Here is an 18,954-nt window from a genome sequence, read left to right on the forward strand (position 1 = left end):
CCAAATTTTAGCCTGGAGCTGGTTTTATAGCAAGCTGATAGTATGCTTGTGTTTTTTGGGGTTTTTTTTTGCGGTACGCGGGCCTCTCACTGCTGTGGCCTCTCCCTTTGCGGAGCACAGGCTCTGGACGCGCAGGCTCAGTGGCCATGGCTTACGGGCCCAGCCGCTCCGCGGCATGTGGGATCTTCCCAGACCAGGGCACGAACCTGTGTCCCCTGCATCTGCAGGCAGACTCTCAACCACTGCGCCACCAGGGAAGCCCAATATGCTTGTTTTATTGATCTCGGCATTTGCTGTTTGTTCTATGGATTTGTTTTCTAGGACTGATGATGTACAGTTTTTCTAATATCTGTTTCTCTTCAGCCTCTGCTTCTACATACTGGGATGGGACGGTTATGCACCCTGGATGAGTCTGTCTCCTTGGCAACCATGATTGAGCAAATCAAAAGTCACCTAAAACTGTCTCATGTTCGCCTTGCTCTTGGAGTAGGGAAGACCTTAGGTAAATATGTCTCCTTTATTTGTCCAGTGTACTTACTGATACTGTTGGGCAAAAATTGAAACTCTTGGCTGTGTCAGTATAGATGATAGAAACGTGTTAGCAGCTGACAGGAGATGACTGCTTTACTTTATCGATCAGGGTGGTTAAGGTTATACTGTGGTATACATCTCATTGGCCTAAACAAGATTTATTTCTCAGGCACACTCCGCGTTCATCTCAAATCGGTGGGGGAAGTTTGCTCCTTGTAGACTGGTTGCCTTTGCAGAGGGAGGGTTTCAAACCACCAGGTAAACATTCTAGTCTGGACATACGTACTCTGTTCAACTCACTGTCCAGAATTATTCAACCCAGGGAGAGCATGAAGTGCAGTCCTACCAATGTCCAGGAAGAAAGCTGGAAATTGTGATTGCTCCAGTTACAATACGAATCTTAAATTTTACAATACTGGCAATATTTTATAGTGAGGTAGTGCTAAGTGATGTGATCCAGTGCGGTTTCTGAGTTTTGTAGCCACTGCCTTTTCTCTTGGCTTTCCCCAGTATTTTGGGTAACAAAAGCAACGGGCAGAACATTTGTTGGACCCCTGCAGTGAGCCTAGCACTGTACCTGGTGTCCTGAGTGTGTGAGTTCCCACCGTGAAGGCGGCGAGTGGAGCGCAGGTGTTCTGAGTGTGGAATCTGAACGCCTTGGGTTCACATTTGTCCTGTCTGCTGCATGACTTTGACAGGCTACTTAACCCCCTGTGTCCTGGTAGCCTCATCTGTAAAAACTGCAGAAATAATAAAACCTAACTCATCGAGGCGGTGGTATAATTCATGTGACTGGCACACATTAAGTGCAGTAAACGCTAGCCGACGTTAGCTGTCTGGGAAGTGTTATTATTCCCATTGTATAGGTGGAAAAAATTGAGGTTTGGAGAGAAACTTATCCAAAGTCCACAGCTGGATCAAACAACTCATGAGTGTTTGTTTCCAAAAAGGGTTGGTGGCAGAGATGGGATTGGACTTCTGACCAGCTCCAGTGCCACTCTTGTGAAATACCGCTAATGAAGTGTCTATTCTAGAAACCTAAGTGCTAAACACTTATTAGATTTTGGCTTGAAACATTCTGTATTTCACTCTTCAGAGGATGCTCTTTCAGGATAAATACGATATTAAAAAAAAATGTGTGTCAAATCCATTCATAGCATCCTCTAACTAGCCCTTTTAGTTCCTTAGCTTCCTTACCTGGGAACAGAGAGTTACCTGCTTACTTCTCACTGTTACCTGGAGATCCGGGTGAGGTTGCTTTACTGAGCAGCATTGCAGTGAAGCCCAAAGCCTAGTGCTAATAGTGGTTGATACTATTCAGGGGTCCCTTATATGGGCTTCTGCAGCAACATACGTCTGAAGGAATAATAATGCTGCCTTGGGTTAGCTCTGCAATGCCAGGGAATAGTCTGTTTGCCTATGTGAAGATGTGTTTTATTATTTTTTAAAACTTGGTAAGCAAAATTCACATACTGGTGATGAGACTAGGAGTGAAATCTGCATTACATTTAGGATTCTCGGTATAAATTATAATATTAAAATGAAGGGGAATTATAAAGTAGTGGCCTCTTGTTTCCTTTATCTGGAAGAGTCCCCAGTCAAAGTCGTGGCCGTGTGCGCTGGTTCTGGGAGCAGCGTCCTTCAGGGAACAGAGGCCGACCTCTACCTCACAGGTAGGACAGCCTTTGGATCTTTTTTCTACCCTTGTGCATCCCTTCCCTACCTTGATTTATTTTTTTTCAAGTTAAGAAATAGCATAGGGCTTCCCTGGTGGCGCAGTGGTTGAGAGTCCACCTGCCGATGCAGGGGACACGGGTTCGTGCCCCGGTCCGGGAGGATCCCACATGCCGTGGAGCAGCTGGGCCCGTGAGCCATGGCCGCTGAGCCTGCACGTCCAGAGCCTGTGCTCTGCAACGGGAGAGGCCACAGCAGTGAGAGGCCCGCGTACCGCAAAAAAAAAAAAAAAAAAAGCATATTTTAGGACATCATCTGACATACAGATGGATCTAATAATAGCAGGCTTTAGGACAGCATCTGACATATAGATGGATCTGTTATTTGAACCTGAAATAAATAGGGACGGTGCCAAAATTGGGAACATACCATATTCTTTGTGGAGGGGAAAAAAGTCATTAAACAATTAGATTATCTAGAAAACTGATGTTCAGCACTTATTTAACTTAACTTCTTCCTAAACATGATTTCTCTCAGATTTCATACGTAAGATAATAGGACACTTTTTACCTTGTCGTCTTAGGTAGAAAATGGTTCCTCTTACTCAGTCCTAAAGACAATCATCAGTTTCTATCAGTTATAACCCCAAAATCTTTCTAGAAGTTTTCCCTGTATCTCCATCCAGGCATCCTCTACCTGAAGTACTTCATCAAGCTTCTAATCTTAATCTTCCACACACTCCCACAAAACTAACTTTCAAAAGTACAAATATGATGGTGGATAATTTTATCCAAGCTAAAAACCCTTCAGTGATCTCCTTCAGCTGTCCTGGTGAAGCCTAAATGTTTCGTCCTCTTTCATGCAGCCTTTGTACATGCTGTTTTCCCTGGCTAAGATGTCTTCTCTGCCCCTCCGGACGTGCAGGCTCAGCGGCCATGGCTCACGGGCCCAGCCGCTCCGCGGCATGTGGGATCTTCCCAGACCAGGGCACGAACCTGTGTCCCCTGCATTGGCAGGCACACTCTCAACCACTGCGCCGCCAGGGAAGCCCTGCCCCTTTCTTAAATTTCTAGTGGTAAAAGCTCAGAGACACCTCCCCTGAGAAGCTTTTTCTTGACAGTGTCCAGCTCCTGCCCCTGGTGGTCATGACTTCCTCTCCCGATTCCTGTCACTTTGTTCTTAACCTACAGTATGCGTTTCTTATTGGACATTAATTGTTTGGCTCCCAGGCTTTATACTCTGTGCTTGTGGGTAATACCTAACTGGTAACCTGGCCCATCATTCCTCCAAGGAGTTGGAGGCGCTTTGTACACTGCTGCTACCAGCAGTATTTCTACCTCTGTGCCTCCTGAGGGTTAGGAGACTGGAGGTTAAAGATTACTTTTCCCACTTCTAGGACTAGACTCAAGGGTCTTAAGCCCCTGGCCGTTCCTTTGGCTACCTCTGGGGCCCTCTGTTACTAAGGCCTCTCCTGCCACCCACACCCATGCCTTGTCTAGCACACCCCCTTACAGAGGCTGCTGCACTTGAAACATTGTCACATCCCTAAGTATAGAGGTGCAGCATCTGAGCAAGCATGATATATTTTTTGAAGCAACTAAAAATGTATGTGACCACTACCTGTTTTCTTTTCTATCCTTCAAAAGAGGCAAGATTTTTATAAGCCCTCAAATTTATACCAGATTGAAATAAACTTTCAGTGTATAGGCAATTTGATATCTTACAACATGGTGTTTCTATTTTAAAATTTTAACATTTTACTTTGAAGGAATTTCAGAACTATAGAAAAGTTGCAAGAATAGTACAATGAACTCCTGTATACCCTTCACCTAGATTACTAATGGTTATATTTTGCCACATTTGTACATTTTCTCTCTCTCTCTGTAACATATCATACAATATATGTGTGTATATATTTGTGTATGCATAACTATATTTATATATTTCCATGTTTCCTCCCAAACTGTTTTGTAATAAATTGCAGATATGGCGACCTTTTACCCCTAAATACCTCAGCATTATATCTCCTAAGAACAAGGACATTCTCTTATATGACCATGTTGTGATGATTTCAGGTTGATATCCAATCCATGATCACACACTACCTCTGGAATAGTTCTAAACTTTGTCTTCAGAGCATTGACATTTTTGAAGAGTGTAGGCCATTTGCTTTGTTGTATATCTCTCAGTTTGGAGTGTCTGTTTCTTCATAAATGACTTTTTTTAATTAGTTTTTTTATTATAAAGCAATATGTACATAAGATAAATTCACACAGTTGCAAAATGTTAAAATGTCCTTCCTATCTGGTTAGTTGGGGAAACAGAAAATATCTTCTTATCTGGCTAACTTAAGATGTCTATGGTCTGTGAGGCATCACTTTGAATATAACTTCAGGGATGGGAAGCCCCAGCCAACAGACCAGTTTTCATCACCCTTCCTTTGAGCTTGATGTGTTAGGTCATAAAGGGTAATATCCTAGAGAGACTAGCAGATGGCGAGATTGCTCCTTGCAATTATAAATTGTCTTTGATTTGCTTTTTCTTTCCCATAGCTGCCATCCTGAGCCAGCCTTTCTTTCCTTTGTCTTCTGGTGTTATTGCAGGGTCTTTATGGATTTTCCCACTTCCATGCCTTCTCCAGCCAGTGCATTTATAATAGTCCAGGCAGCCAGATTTTCCTTCCTAAAGCATGACTTCTAACTGAGCCACCCTAGTGTCTTTTTCTCCTTTTACTTTTTCTCTACTGTTACTTAGATTAAGATGTTTTAAAAGGTGCCTGAATAAAAACTATTCCTTATAATGAAATGATGCATATTTGGGTAGGGGGGAGTGTGGGGAATTGAAGATTTGGGCAGGGGGGCTTTTTTTTCCTAAGAACCATTTTTTTAATGCCTTTATGTCTTTTAAATGTATTTCAAAATTATGCTTTTTATGAACAAGCCAAATTGTGCATAATATATTTTTGCTTTTAAGTTGGAAGTCATCAGATTCATAAATGGTGTTCTTTAAAATTCAAAACATTTGAGTTTTCCCAAAATCTTTTCACAAAAGATGAGATCCTCTTCCACCAGTAACTTCTAGGCGTTTTGCCTAAGTCAAAGGAAAATACCTTGCTTTTAATTTAGAAATAACCTTAAGTTCATTTCATCCTTATGAATTAGACTACGGTTGATGCTGAAAATTTTGGTACTCACAAAGTGTAAAGGAGTCTCTGGGAAGTAAGCTTAGGATTTTCTTTAAGATTTATTTATTCATTTTATATTTTATTATTGATGCGTTGGGTCTTTCTTGATGCACACGGGCTTTCTCTAGTTGCGTCGAGTGGGGGCTACTCTTCGTTGCAGTGTATGGGCTTCACGTCGCTGTAAGCCTAGGATTTTCGTGAGGTATTTGTTATTTAATAGTTACATAAGAAAGAAACTTTTTGAAAGCCCCATTTTACTTAGCAATGGTCATTTATTTTATTGTGGAAACATTTTGAATGGGTGTCCCTACAGGTCTAATTATGGCAGTACTAGATACTGTTGGATGTGTGAATTTGGTTACTTGCCTTGGATCTGCCAAGGAGAAAGAATTTGGAATTCTGTACCTCTTTTTAAATTGGAGGACATGTAAGAAACACGCATATAACTTTCTAGGTTTATATGTAAAGTTCTGCTGCATTACATTTGCTTCATACAGAATGCAAAGTTGGTATTTCTGCTGTTATGGTTCAGCATTCCTCAGACTCTGTGTCTAATATTTAAATATTTGTTCTTTCTTTGGTTGGCAGGTGAGATGTCCCATCATGATGTTCTAGATGCTGCTTCCCAAGGAATAAATGTGATCCTCTGTGAACACAGCAACACTGAACGAGGCTTTCTTTCTGATCTTCGAGATATGCTGGGTGCTTACTTGGAGAATAAGATTAATATTATCGTGTCAGAAATAGACAGGGACCCTCTTCATGTGGTATAATGCATGCAGGAACAACCAGATGATACAATCTACAAATCGAATGGCTCCCACCTCAAATGCATAACATCAATCAGTGGGGTATCCTTCTGAAAGAATGTCTTAGAAGGTACATTATCATTTCTGGTTTCTTGATCTTCTTCACCAGATGTTCTGTAGCTCAGAAGGTAAAAACAATAATATAAGAACCATTAAAGAACAATTATAGGGCTTCCCTGGTGGCGCAGTGGTTGAGAGTCCGCCTGCCGATGCAGGGGACACGGGTTCGTGCCCCTATCCCGGAAGATCCCACATGCCGCGGAGCGGCTGGGCCCGCGAGCCATGGCCGCGGAGCCTGTGTGTCCGGAGCCTGTGCTCCGCAACGGGAGAGGCCACAGCAGTGAGAGGCCCGCGTACAGCAAAAAAAAAAAAAAAAAAAAAAGAACAATTATAAAGAACAAATTAAAGAATATATTATATAATATGTATTCATTATAACCTCTAGGAAAGATGGAGTAAACCTGTTTACTTAACATTCTTGGGAAATATCAATAGCTCAAGTAGTCATCTGCTTAGCTTAATTATAGATGGGATGTATCATTCTATATCTCTCTGTCCTTAGTTATTTTAAAAATATACTTTTCAAAAAAATATATATATATACATATAAACCTTAAAAACTTGGGATTAGAACACGTATATATAGGTAGGAGCCTCTGGAGGGTGATAAGATCTGTCTATATGTTTCTGTTCCTAGATCACTAATCTCCCACCTAAATTTCAGAATCAGGATGAGATTGATCAGGATGAGTTTTGTTTTTTGTGTTTTTTTTGGCCATGCTGTGCCGCATGCAGGATCTTAGTTCCCTGACCAGGGATCAAACCAGTGCCCCCTGCAGTGGAAGCACGGAGTCTTAACCACTGGACCTCCAGGGAAGTCCCTCAGGATGAGTTTTGCTTTTTGTTTTAAATATACGTGATCATTATTCATGTAATTATTGCTTTATTGCTTTTTAGGTAACTCACCTATAATTTTATTAGTAATGTATTCAATATAAAGATGGTTAACTTTCAAAATAATGTTAGTGAGTACTTATACAGTATTAATTTTGTGCCAGGCACTCTTCTAGGTGCTTTATAAACACTTTCAATCCTTTATAAACAAGCATATAAGTATTGTTACTCCCATTTTACAGATGAGGAAACTGAAACAGAGGTTAAGTAGTTTGCCCAAAGCCACGTAGCTAGGAAGTGATGGAGTTAGTTAGGACACAAACTCAGGCAGTCTGGCTCCAGAGCCTGTGTGCTTAACTACAGTGTATCTTAATCAAATACATTGATGACAAAACTGATATAAGAGGTATGGAAGAAATACTGAAGGGAAAACAAAAACCATTTTAACTGTGATTTTCTCTGGGGAGTATGATGAGAGGTGTTTTTTTTAATTTTTTTTTTTTTTTTTTTGGCTGCGTTGGGTCTTCATTGCTGCGCATGGGCTTTCTCTAGTTGCGGCGAGCGGGGGCTACTCTTCGTAGTGGTGTGTGGTCTTCTAATTTCAGTGGCCTCTTTAGTTGCGGAGCACGGGCTTTAGGCACGCAGGCTTCGGTAGTTTTGGCACACGAGCTTAGTTGCTCCGCGGAATGTGGGATCTTCCCGGACCAGGGATCAAACCCATGTCCCCTTCATTGGCAGGCGGGTTCTTAACCACTGCGCCACCAGGGAAGTCCCCGTTTTTTCTTTTTAATGCTTTTATATGTATTTCCAATTTCTCCACTGAGCATGTTACTATGGTAATGGCAAAAGCAAATCTTTTAAAATACTGTTTGTCTAAGATGAGAAGCACAGAATTTTATATTTCCTTTGTAGGATCCTTTTCCTACCAATCTTTTTTCTCCTGGAGGCTTCGGGATCCTAACTTATATTCTTGGTGGTTCATCTGTCATACTGATTCACTACAGAAATAACCAGCAGGAGTGAGCCTTATGGAATGCCCCCCAGTTAGAGTTGGAGGATCCACCAAGAAAGGTGGGAGAACAGCTAAGTGTCAGAAGCCAAGTAGAAGGCTTCAGTGAGACGGTCAGCTTTGTCAGAGAAGAGAGAATGAGAGGATAGCAGCTTTGAGAGCCCGTCTTACTGGTATTTGCTTCATTCATTCATTCATTGTTCGCTTTCTGTGTGCTGGGCCCGTAGAGATGCGGGGAGGATAGGACAGAAATTTGGATGACGGTTACAATAAACTCTTAAGTAACTATGATAAAGATATGCATAGGGTTTATAGGGAAGGTCTTCTGGGGAAAGGGGGTAGAGTTCAGTCAAGAGGGACAGCTTGAACAAGTGCACTAAGTAGAGGAACAGCACAGCACGTTGAAAAACCCAAGTAATTATTGTCATGGTGGAGAGCACAACGCAGGGGAGGTATGGTCAGAGGTGATGATGAAGAAATCAACTGAGGCCAGCAGCTCGTTTTAAACCCTCCTTTCTTTCTTTATAGCACACTCAAGGTGTGATGTGATTTCATCTGTAACTGACTGACGACGGCAGTAAGGATCTGAAGGAAGTAATTTTATGTTAAATCCAGTTTCTTTACTGGCGTGCTAGCATTTCTAAATAATTAAAAATACCCCCCAACACATCCTATGCAGGATTTATTTTTAGTTTTATTTTTCTTCCTGTGCAGTTTTTAAAAAATAGAGTACCACTCAAGATTATTTACTTTCAGCTGTCAAATTTTCTGAACTGTTAACTTTAACATGTTGATTGCTTACTTGTATACATCATTGCTTTTCAAACTTTGAATGCGTACCAGAACATCTGGAGATTTAGTTAAAATGCAGATTGATTCAGATGCCCGAGTAAGGGCCCAAGCATTTCTTAAGTTCCCAGGAGATGCTGATGCTGCCATTTTGAGGACCACACTTTGGGTAGCAAAAGTAAAGGTGCTAAAGTATTTAGGTGACCTAAATACTTAAGACTTGAGGCCCAAGTGATATATGCCAAAATAATGAAAATTTGGTAATGAGCTTTGTTATACTCATGCTTAAAGTTATATTTTCCATAGCATTCGTTATTTCAAACTTACTTTATTCAACACATTAAGGATACTGTAACTTTTTAAATTTATTTTTATTTATTTTATTTTTTTGCGGTACGCGGGCCTCTCACTGTTGTGGCTTTTCCCGTTGCGGAGCACAGGCTCCGGACGCACAGACTCAGCAGCCATGGCTCACGGGCCCAGCCGCTCTGCGGCACGTGGGATCTTCCCGGACCGGGGCACGAACCCGTGTCCCCTGCATCGGCAGGTGGACTCTCAACCACTGTGCCACCAGGGAAGCCCGATACTGTAATTTTTAATGCTGTTAAAACCTCAACTAGATACTTCACATCACACTTTCATATTCTCTCAACTGCCTGGCACAGAGCCTTCTACTTAGTAAGTTCTCAGCAAACATGAATTAACATGGCTTAACAGCAATTTGAAAAATTAAAGTATGGGAGACTCTCCCAAGGGAGAGAAATCAAATAATTACAAAAAGCCTGAGAAAGTCATTTACATGACAGTTTATCCCTTGGCTTTTAGGAGGCACAGTCTGTGATGAGGCAGACTCTCGTGACTCCCTGTTATATCTGAGAGCTACTCAGGACTAAGCTGGAAGAGTCACCTCACCTCCTAGAATGTAGGAAAATACATTGTGAACTTGCTACTGGCTCCAGGTTTGAATTGGTTGGGGGGAATAATACAGTTGACCCTTAAACAATGTGGGGTTTAGGAGTGCTGACCTTCTGCACAGTAAAAAATCCAAGTATAACTTATAGTTGGCTCTCCCTGTGTATGCTCAGTGTCTCTTTATATATCCATGGGTTCAACCAACCGTGGATTGTGTAGTACTGTAGTATTTACTATTGGAAAAAATCTGCATTTAAGTGGACCCACACAATTCGAACCTGTGTTGTTCAAGGGTCAACTGTACATTTCTAAAGTTTTGTTAGTAATTTTTTTTTAAGTAAAACCTATGCACCATCCCTTGAACTTACTGATCTTTTGTATGAATGACATGTTCATATATTAAAATGGCAAACATGATGCTAAGAAAGTTCAGTTTCTGGAGTATCACAAGAACCGGTTTAGAACTCCCTGCCTAAGGAATTCAGTATTATGCCAAGTTTGTAGAGTGTAACTATCCTGCATCCCCTGTGCCTTTTTTGGCCTAAAATAGCCATTTTATTAAGAGAAGCCAGAAAAGTCTTTCAAGGTTTCAGGTCTGTTCAATCTTGCGAGAAGCGAGTAACAGCAGAAGTTAGGAGCCTTAGCAATCAAATTGATAAGAGCTTAAGCAACACTGATGTTGAAACAGGTAATGAAGAACATGTAATTCTGCCAAGATCACCATCAGAACTGTAAGATGCACTCATAAAACTTTTGAAGCACTTCAAGATACCTTTAGTAAAAAAACCCAGTACTATAAATGGAAAAAAAAATGGTTATATCCAAATTGGTTTATTAATAGTAAAGACTATTCACACATACTGCTTGCAAACAGTATAGACACAAAAATTATAAAAATAAACCAGTAGATATTTAAGGGCAAATGCAAAGTTTGCACATTAGGTCATTAAAGATTTCATATACTTTTTTATATTGTAAGTTATTATAAACTAAATATATTAAGCAAAAAACAAAAACAAGGTGCAAACCAGCAAGTATCATATGCCACCACTTGTGTTTTTAAAATGAGAAATACAGACAAATACCCTTAGATGTGCATAGAATACCTCGGGAAGAATGCTTAAACTGCTGTCAATGGCTGCCTAAGGGACTGGATCAGGGGATGGTAAGGACAATCACTTTTCCTTGAATATCCTTTGGTACAATTAAAAAATTTTAGAATCCTATTCATGTATAAATTTAAATATTTTTATTAGTAATTATGCTTAAGACTAAACCCCTTAATACATGGATTTAAAATAAAATTACTTCATTATATGACACAAAGAAATGATTTTAAAAATTCTGATCATTTTGGGAAATATTTTCATAAAAGGGGTTTACAAGATGAGAAATGAGTGAGAAATGCTGATGCAGTATATTACAGTGCTCTTTTAATGAAGAATTTCATTTCCAAGTATGAAATAGTTCAGGGAGTATGTGAAGACTATCAGCTGACTACAGTGGCCAAGATTAGCCTTCTTTTCTTTCCTAAGAGAAAAACAGGCTTGAGTATTTAGGAGGTTTGAAATTGTCATTTTAAGAAAAAAATGGAGATGTCTTACAGTGAATTTTAAGCCTTCTTGATAGAGAAATCAAATTCACTTAAAGCCAGCCATTAATATGCTGGTAATCTGTATGTTATTCAAGAAAAGAAAAACATGTTGATATACAAGAATAGTTAAATTTTTATTTTCTGTTGCCTTGAAAAAATAACTAAAATGAAATTCAGGTTTGTGTTTCTCTAGCCTGGCTTCTAACTTGTATCATGAAGGTGACGGCATAGACATTAACTGTCCTGAGCAGCACGACCTGTTATTGTTCATGTGCTTCTGGGATGGGCACACATCCTCTATACTCTATGTTTTTCCTACTCTCCCAACTGAATAGCATCATGCTCCTTCCTCTATCAGCATGTAGCCTAAATACAAAAGGAGAAAGCTGAATTACCTGCTTTCCCCCAATCTTACACCTTTTGTTAAGCCATTTCAGAAACAGTAAGAGATGATCTGCCTTCTCTATTATACTCTTCAATTCTGACACATGGAAGAGCAAATAAAGCCGATTTACGTGATGCTGCAATGTCTTTGTACTTCCACACTCTGGAACGAGCACATTTGCAAATAGCTCCAGGAGTGTTAAAAGGCCCTCGAAAAATTAGGAATATCATCTCTGGTATAAAAGAATTCAAAACATCCCGCTCCAAATAGTCCCTGAGCACACTGTTCCTTCCAGCAAGAAGTCTCCAGAGAGGTAATGAATGAAAGGCACATTTTCTCCAACTTGAGGACCACTGCATAGTACTAGGATGGTACACCAGCCAGGCTAATAATCAAGGTTCTAATTGATGACATTCCCCCTCCCAATTTTAAATCTTACACATTGGAAAAAGAGTCTAATATTGGATGTAAACACAACAGTTTAGACTAGAGGAATGGCAGCTGGGGTACAACTCTTCCACAGAAGATTCAAGAGTACAGGAGAGCTTCAAAATTCCTCTTCTTCCTTCTCCAAGAAATCAGTCAATGTTCCATTGTCAACAGGAATTAATAAATATTCCACTCCATCAGTTCCCTAAAAGATGTAAGAATACCCTGGATGTTAGTCATTCGTAAGAGATATATTTGAATCCTGTTGTAGGTTAAACAAAAAATTGATTTGATTTCATTAATATTTTATATAAATATAAAGGTATAAAACTTAAGGCCAGAGGGCACACAGGCATATATATCTATTAAATACACTGAATTCATAGTTAAGCCGCTTTATAGTGGAAAAGACTAAAGGATGAGAACGTGGGTATTTTATTTTCCACCTTCCTGCTCTTTCTAAAATCTTATACCACTGACTTCTCTGTTCCCTTAGTCCCCTTTCAACTGGATCCTTCCCATTGGCTATAGGTTCGGGTATCTCCCATTTTAAAATAACCCTCACTAGATTCCTCATTCTTCTCCATCCGTCATATAACCCTGGCACCTTTCCAGAAAAGATGTCTATAAATGGTGGTCTCTATTTCCTTGCTTTTCACTCAATCCAGGCCAACCTACCTACTGCCACCATTATCATGTCACCAGAAGAGCTTTTGCTTAGCCCTCCAAGGAATTCCAGTTTCCTAAATTCATTATGTATCTTCAGTCTTTGTCTTTTTGGCCTCTCGGCAGCTCCTGAGACTGCTGACCTTTTTTTTTGGGGCTGCACCACGCAGCATGTGGGATGTGGGATCTTAGTTCCTTGACCACGGATCAAACTCGTGCCCACTGTGTTGGAAGCGTGGAGTCTAAACCACTGGACCACCTGGGAAGTCCCTGACCGTTCTTTCTTAAAACATGCTTCTCGGGCTTCCCTGGTGGCGCAGTGGTTGAGAGTCCGCCTGCTGATGCAGGGGACGCAGGTTCGTGCCCTGGTCTGGGAAGATCCCACATGCCGCGGAGCGGCTGGGCCCGTGAGCCATGGCCGCTGAGCCTGCGCGTCCGGAGCCTGTGCTCCGCAACGGAAGAGGCCACAGCAGTGAGAGGGCCGCATACCACAAAAAAACAAAAAAAAACATGCTTTTCTCGGCTTCTGTGACAACTTAGTTTTCTTCTTGGCTCTGTGGCTGTTTCACCTCTGCAGGCTTATCTTCTACTTGGCCGTTAAGTGTCACACTGCTAGGCTTAGTTCTTGGCCCTCTAATTTCACTATATGTCCTCTCTCTAGATAGTCTCACCAATGCCTGGTTTCAGTTATAACTTAAATATGTAGGAATCATAACCTTGTATCTCTAGCCCAGATCTTTTCTCTGGTATCTTGTCCCAGGAATCCAAATGCCTAGCTGACATCTCTATTCGGAAATCTCAGAAGAACCTCAAACAGAGTAAGTCCAAACATATAAGACCATGAACTCATGCTATGTCTCCCCCAAAATGTTGCTCTTCCAGCTTCTCATCCAATGATCCCACCATCTCTCTGGTTGTGCAAGCCAGAAGCCAGGAATCACTCATGACAACACCTTCCTTTCCCTTGGCTCCCATATCCAGTCTATCATCAATTCTTGTCAATTTTGAATCCAACCACTCTTCTCTCTTTACCCTAGTCCAGATTACCATCATCTCACGCAGGCTACTAACACCTTTCTAGCTGGTCTCTGTGCCTTGACTTCTGGCAATCCCCACCTTACCCTGCCCCATTCCACTCTCCATACCATTGTCAGAACAATTTTTTAAATGACTCCCCGTTATTTCAGAATAAAGATTAAAACCCTTTCCTTGGCCTAAAAGTCATGCATAGTCTAGCCCTTACATCACTATCTTTTCAGCCTCATTTGTGTCATGCTGGCTGCCTTTTTGTTCTGGGGCCTCTTTACATGCTGTTCCTGCCTAGAATTCTCTTCCCTTCCCTCTCTGACTAGTCGTCTCCTAGTCTCCCTAGGTCTCAGCTCAGTGGTCTCTTCTGATGCCCATAACCAGGTCAAGTCTACCTACTGTAATACACTCTGTCAGAACCACGTCCCTTCTGGTCACAGGACTTACCACAGCTTAAATTTTACGTGTGTGTGATTATTTGGCAAATGTCCATCTCCTCCATTAGACTTCAAGCTTTATGAGAAAAGATATTAGGTTTTTGCTAACTTCTGTATCCTAATGCTTAGTGAAATATCTCATATAAAGTTAGTGCTCAATAAATATAGACTGGGTTAATGATAGGGTAGAAGGGAGGAGGCAATAGGATTATTTGACTCATCTCTAATGGCCTGTTACTCTGGACTAGAAGTCATAGGTCTGCCTCTCTGCTCTGAAGCAGAGTTCTTTCACCTTCTCTCTGTCTACAGAACTCAAACGGCACACTGCCTAAATGGATGCTTGTGACCCATCAGGCAACCTCAGTTTCATAATCAGGCACACGTGTCCTTAAGTAAATGAGATACACTAATCGTGGCACACAATGCTACAGCAGCAAAGTCTCACCTTCTTTGTTCTTATAAGCTTGTGGTCCCTAAATTCAGTTAATTGGGCCCGAAGTGTCAGATTACTATTGACGAGGAATGCCTCCCGACACTGCTGGTAAAAGTCTTGAAAAGAAAGTCCTGGAGAGTTCAAAAGATAATGTGAACAAAAGTCAGTATTTAGGACATAACCCCATATGTGGATACCCATGCCGAAGAACACAGAAAAAAAGTGCTATTACCAAAGTATGTCAAAGCAGCCAGTAAGTGTTGAAGTAAGTATCTCTGGAAGAAGCAAAGCTAGGGAATACTTAGGTGTTATGTACTGTGGCTTACATTCTTAAAAGAGAACTGATTGGTTGAAAGCAGTCAACTGTGGCCAAATATGACATAATCCCATGGACAGTTTTAAACAGCGTGAATAAAGTTGACTTTTTTTTAAAGAGGGAACTAGTAAGTCAAATGAGAGCTGAATGATTATTAAAATGTGTGTTTAAATTTAACACATTATTTCACTCAAGGGGTAGAAAATCTAAGATGTCCAGCATATGAAATATATGTAGTTGGTAGACACACATCCATAGGTAGCACAGGAAATTTTAAAATTAAGCTGGATTTGTCTTTCAATTTGTACTGGCAAACAGCCTGTTCAGCAGTGTATCTGTAGGGCCGCTTGAAAATTTTCGATATGGCAGACACGGTATCACAGAGCAAACCATTTATTCACTGCTGTGAAAAACTGCAGTGCTATTATTAGATTCTAGAAAAAAGAATTTATGGGATGAAACAAAAAGTCACACAATTTAATATCATAGATATTGGATACCATGGGGCTTCCCTGGTGGTGCAGTGGTTAAGAATCCACCTGCCAATGCAGGGGACACGGGTTCGAGCCCTGGTCCAGGAAGATCCCACATGCCGCAGAGCAACTAAGCCATTGCGCCTCAACTACTGAGCCTGCACTCTAGAGCCCACGAGCCATAACTACTGAGCCCACGTGCCATAACTACTGAAGCCCACACGCCTAGAGCCTGTGCTCCCAACAAGAGAAGCCACCGCAATGAGAAGCCTGCGCACCACACAGAAGAGCAGCCCCCGCTCGCCGCAACCAGAGAAAACCTGTGCGCAGCAACAAAGACCCAACGCAGCCAAAAATAAAATAAATAAAATAAATAAATTAAAAAATAGATATTGGATACCAATGTAAGAAGGGTTATCCTGGTTATCCAGCTGATACTTTATTAGTAGCCTGAAAATCCCCCTAGGGAAAAAACAAAACAAAACAGGAATTCAAATCCACAATGTTAACATACAAAGATAACAGCTAATAGTAAAATACACAAAGAGTGTGAAACACCTGGCCTGTCTGTATTACCTTCTGTTCCTTTCTCAAGGAACATCATATCCTGGTCTACTTAAAAAGGAGAAGCTTTTTTATTTCCTTTTAAAGAAAATCTAGGAGTACAGCTGACCCTTGAACAGCACGGGTTTGAACTGCATGGGTCTACTTAGGCGTGGATATTTTTCAACAGTAAACACTATAGTACCACACAGCCCCCGGTTAGTTCAACCTGCGGATGCAGAGGAACTGCGGATATGGAGGGCTGACTGTAAGTTAGGCACGGATTGACCCCCATGTTGTTCAGGGTCAACTTGTTTTTTTTAGACTACAGGTTGGTCCACTATAGAAAACTTGGAATATATAATAAAACTAAAGAGGAAAATATTAAACCCATAGCCTTAAAATAACAGCCACTAATATTTGGTGTGGAGATCATACGTGCATATGCTGCTTTCTCAAGTCTTTGTGGAACAAGGCAGTGTGAAAACATAAATTCATGCATTTACATATGGTATACACCATTTTATACCTCTCTTTTTCACTTATTGATTTTCCCATGTCTTTAAAAATTCTTCCTAAAGTTTTTAATTTCTGCTCATCTATTGTACCACAAACTGACCATTTCCCTACTGGTTTTGGATGTTCACATTACTTCCAATTTTAATTAATAAAAAATATTAATTTATTAAATTAAATACAATTGTAAATAAATACTCTTTCATATTTTGGATTGTTTCTGTAGGAGTGTGTACCAAGTAGAATTATTGGGTTGGAAGCAGTGTTACACAAACTAAGTTCCCCAGAAGTCCCTGGATTTGGCAAAAATTTAAAACCTTTTGCATTTTCATTTTTATGACAGTCTAGAAGATAATTTCTATAAGCATATTTTGGATCATCTTAATGACCACTTTATAACTAAGTACTACCACTGACTACATTGCTGAATTTTGCTGAAGATTTTTTGATCAATCACATTCATACCAAGTAAAGACTAAATTATATTGGAGTGTACAGAATGAACCAAAAAAGCATTGGAGACTAGCACACAGACATTTAGGTATGCCCAACTAAAAAATAATTGCATTAGAGCATTTACATTGCATAGATTCCCAAGTTTATATGTAATAACTTGCAATAGTCCATTAGGAGTAAGCATAATAGTAAAATTAAATGAACACTTTTTCTATTCCCAATTCCATCAAAAATTTTGATTAGATATTCATTTAATACATACTTCACTATTACTGCAATGATAATCTTCAAGTGTACAAAAACAGCTTTATAGAGTAATAAAATTCACTGAAATTAGCATTTGAGGGTTAACATCACAAGGGAGTCTTGTGATGATAAAGCTGCGTATCTTGATTGTGGTAGTTACACAAGGCTACACATGTGACAAAACTGCACAGACCTAAACACACACACATGCACAAATGGGTGCACATATCAACGGTGAAATCTGAATAAGCTCTCTGGATTATGCCAATGTCAGTCTCCTAGTTTTCGCACTGCACTGTGGTATGAGATACTGGCAGGGGGGTGGTTGGGAAAGGAATGCTCAGGACTTGCCTCTTACGTTTCTCTGTGGCCTCCTGTGAGGCTACTAAACGCCTTTTTTCAACAGGTTAATTATGCAATTTATTTTTTGCTGGCTTATGTTGTATACAACTTTCCTTAACCTTTATCAATTGCTTTTATTAATTCAGATATGCCTCTTGGTTAGGCTGCTGAAGGGCTTCACTGGAGACACTATACAAAGATGTTCAAGATTTAAGAGCATGAGCTTTGGAACCATGCAGGTTTGGATCAAAATCTCTGTGCCCTTTACTATCTACCTTAGAGGAGCTGTGAGGTTCAAATGAGCTATTTCATGTAAAGGGCCCTGTGTTTGAATCATAATGTTCAATATGTAATTAAAAATAACTATCAAATTTAAGTAAAATCCATCAAAATTCTGCTTTTTCCTCTATGATGAACACTGAGATGCTCTTACTCAGAAACATAAAAATCTATTAAAAACAAAAATGCTGGTACTCCTGCTTTATTATTATATTTATTATTATTATTTATTATTACTACTGAGTAGTCTACCTAATGCATAACCCAGTACTGGCAACTATCATTACTACCATTTCTCTCAATCCTGCAAACTAAGTAAGGACTTTAGTATCGCCATTAAAACCTAGTATGCCATATCTTAAAATATATAGCGTTTTTTGAAAAAGAAACTATAGTTTTCATTCTTACCTTGCGTTAGGGGTAAGGCTTCGTAAGACATAGGTTAGCGAACTGAGTGGTAGTGATCCAGATTGTTTAACCAGAAGAGAATTCTCATAGGAGGTTTCTTCAGTATAATGACTATATGTAGTAGTTTCATACCAAAGCCAGTTATAAAGACTCTGCTTTGCATGATCCCACACTAGAGTACATGATCAAAGAAAACAAGAATTACTAATTATTTTCATATTGTCTTGTTACTAGATTCCACTCTAGGAAAGAACAGAAAGCATTAAATAAAAAGTGAATCCTGAAAATTTTCATTTTTGCTATTTCCCCATCTAAATCAGTACCTCACAATCTAATTTCGCTGTCAATCAACATCTGAATATTTATTTGTATATTAAATACAAGTTAAAATATATTAGCACTACCAAGGCATTCTTTTAAAAATTTTTATAATTTAACATTATTTTATAGGATTATCACGAAGTCTGAATTAAATGCATAAAATAAATGTTGCAATTCCACAAAGGAGAGTAGAAAGAAACCAAAATAATAGTTGGGTCTCCTCTCCTTCATGAAACTTTAGCTGTAAAACACACCCTTTACTATCTAAATTTTTATTTCCAA

The 18,954-nt window shown here is 39.9% G+C and overlaps 2 protein-coding genes across 6 annotated transcripts in view; one reads left to right on the forward strand and one right to left on the reverse strand.

Annotated features, from left to right (window-relative positions):
* The window catches only part of NIF3L1 (NGG1 interacting factor 3 like 1), a 14,294-nt gene extending 7,934 nt beyond the window's left edge, over positions 1-6,360 (forward strand). For 2 of the 3 annotated variants that reach the window (XM_081242441.1, XM_081242440.1), the window contains exons 5-7: positions 364-502; positions 2,121-2,204; positions 5,978-6,360. In XM_081242441.1, the coding sequence (XP_081098567.1) occupies positions 364-502; positions 2,121-2,204; positions 5,978-6,162 (408 nt within the window). In that variant the 3' untranslated portion in view covers positions 6,163-6,360. The remainder of the gene's footprint in view (positions 1-363; positions 503-2,120; positions 2,205-5,977) is intronic. The other variant, XM_081242442.1, reaches the window with a different exon arrangement.
* Positions 6,361-11,220: 4,860 nt separating this feature from the next.
* ORC2 (origin recognition complex subunit 2) overlaps positions 11,221-18,954 on the reverse strand; it is a 51,068-nt gene continuing 43,334 nt past the window's right edge. For all 3 annotated transcript variants that reach the window (XM_081242434.1, XM_081242432.1, XM_081242433.1), the window contains 4 exons: positions 18,352-18,523; positions 15,962-16,023; positions 14,785-14,903; positions 11,221-12,415 (listed from right to left, as the gene is read on the reverse strand). In XM_081242434.1, coding sequence (XP_081098560.1) covers positions 12,329-12,415; positions 14,785-14,903; positions 15,962-16,023; positions 18,352-18,523 — 440 coding nt within the window. In that variant the 3' untranslated portion in view covers positions 11,221-12,328. The remainder of the gene's footprint in view (positions 12,416-14,784; positions 14,904-15,961; positions 16,024-18,351; positions 18,524-18,954) is intronic.

The sequence above is a fragment of the Mesoplodon bidens genome (genome assembly GCF_964165515.1).
Source record: "Mesoplodon bidens genome assembly, chromosome: 8".
Lineage (NCBI taxonomy): Eukaryota > Metazoa > Chordata > Mammalia > Artiodactyla > Ziphiidae > Mesoplodon > Mesoplodon bidens.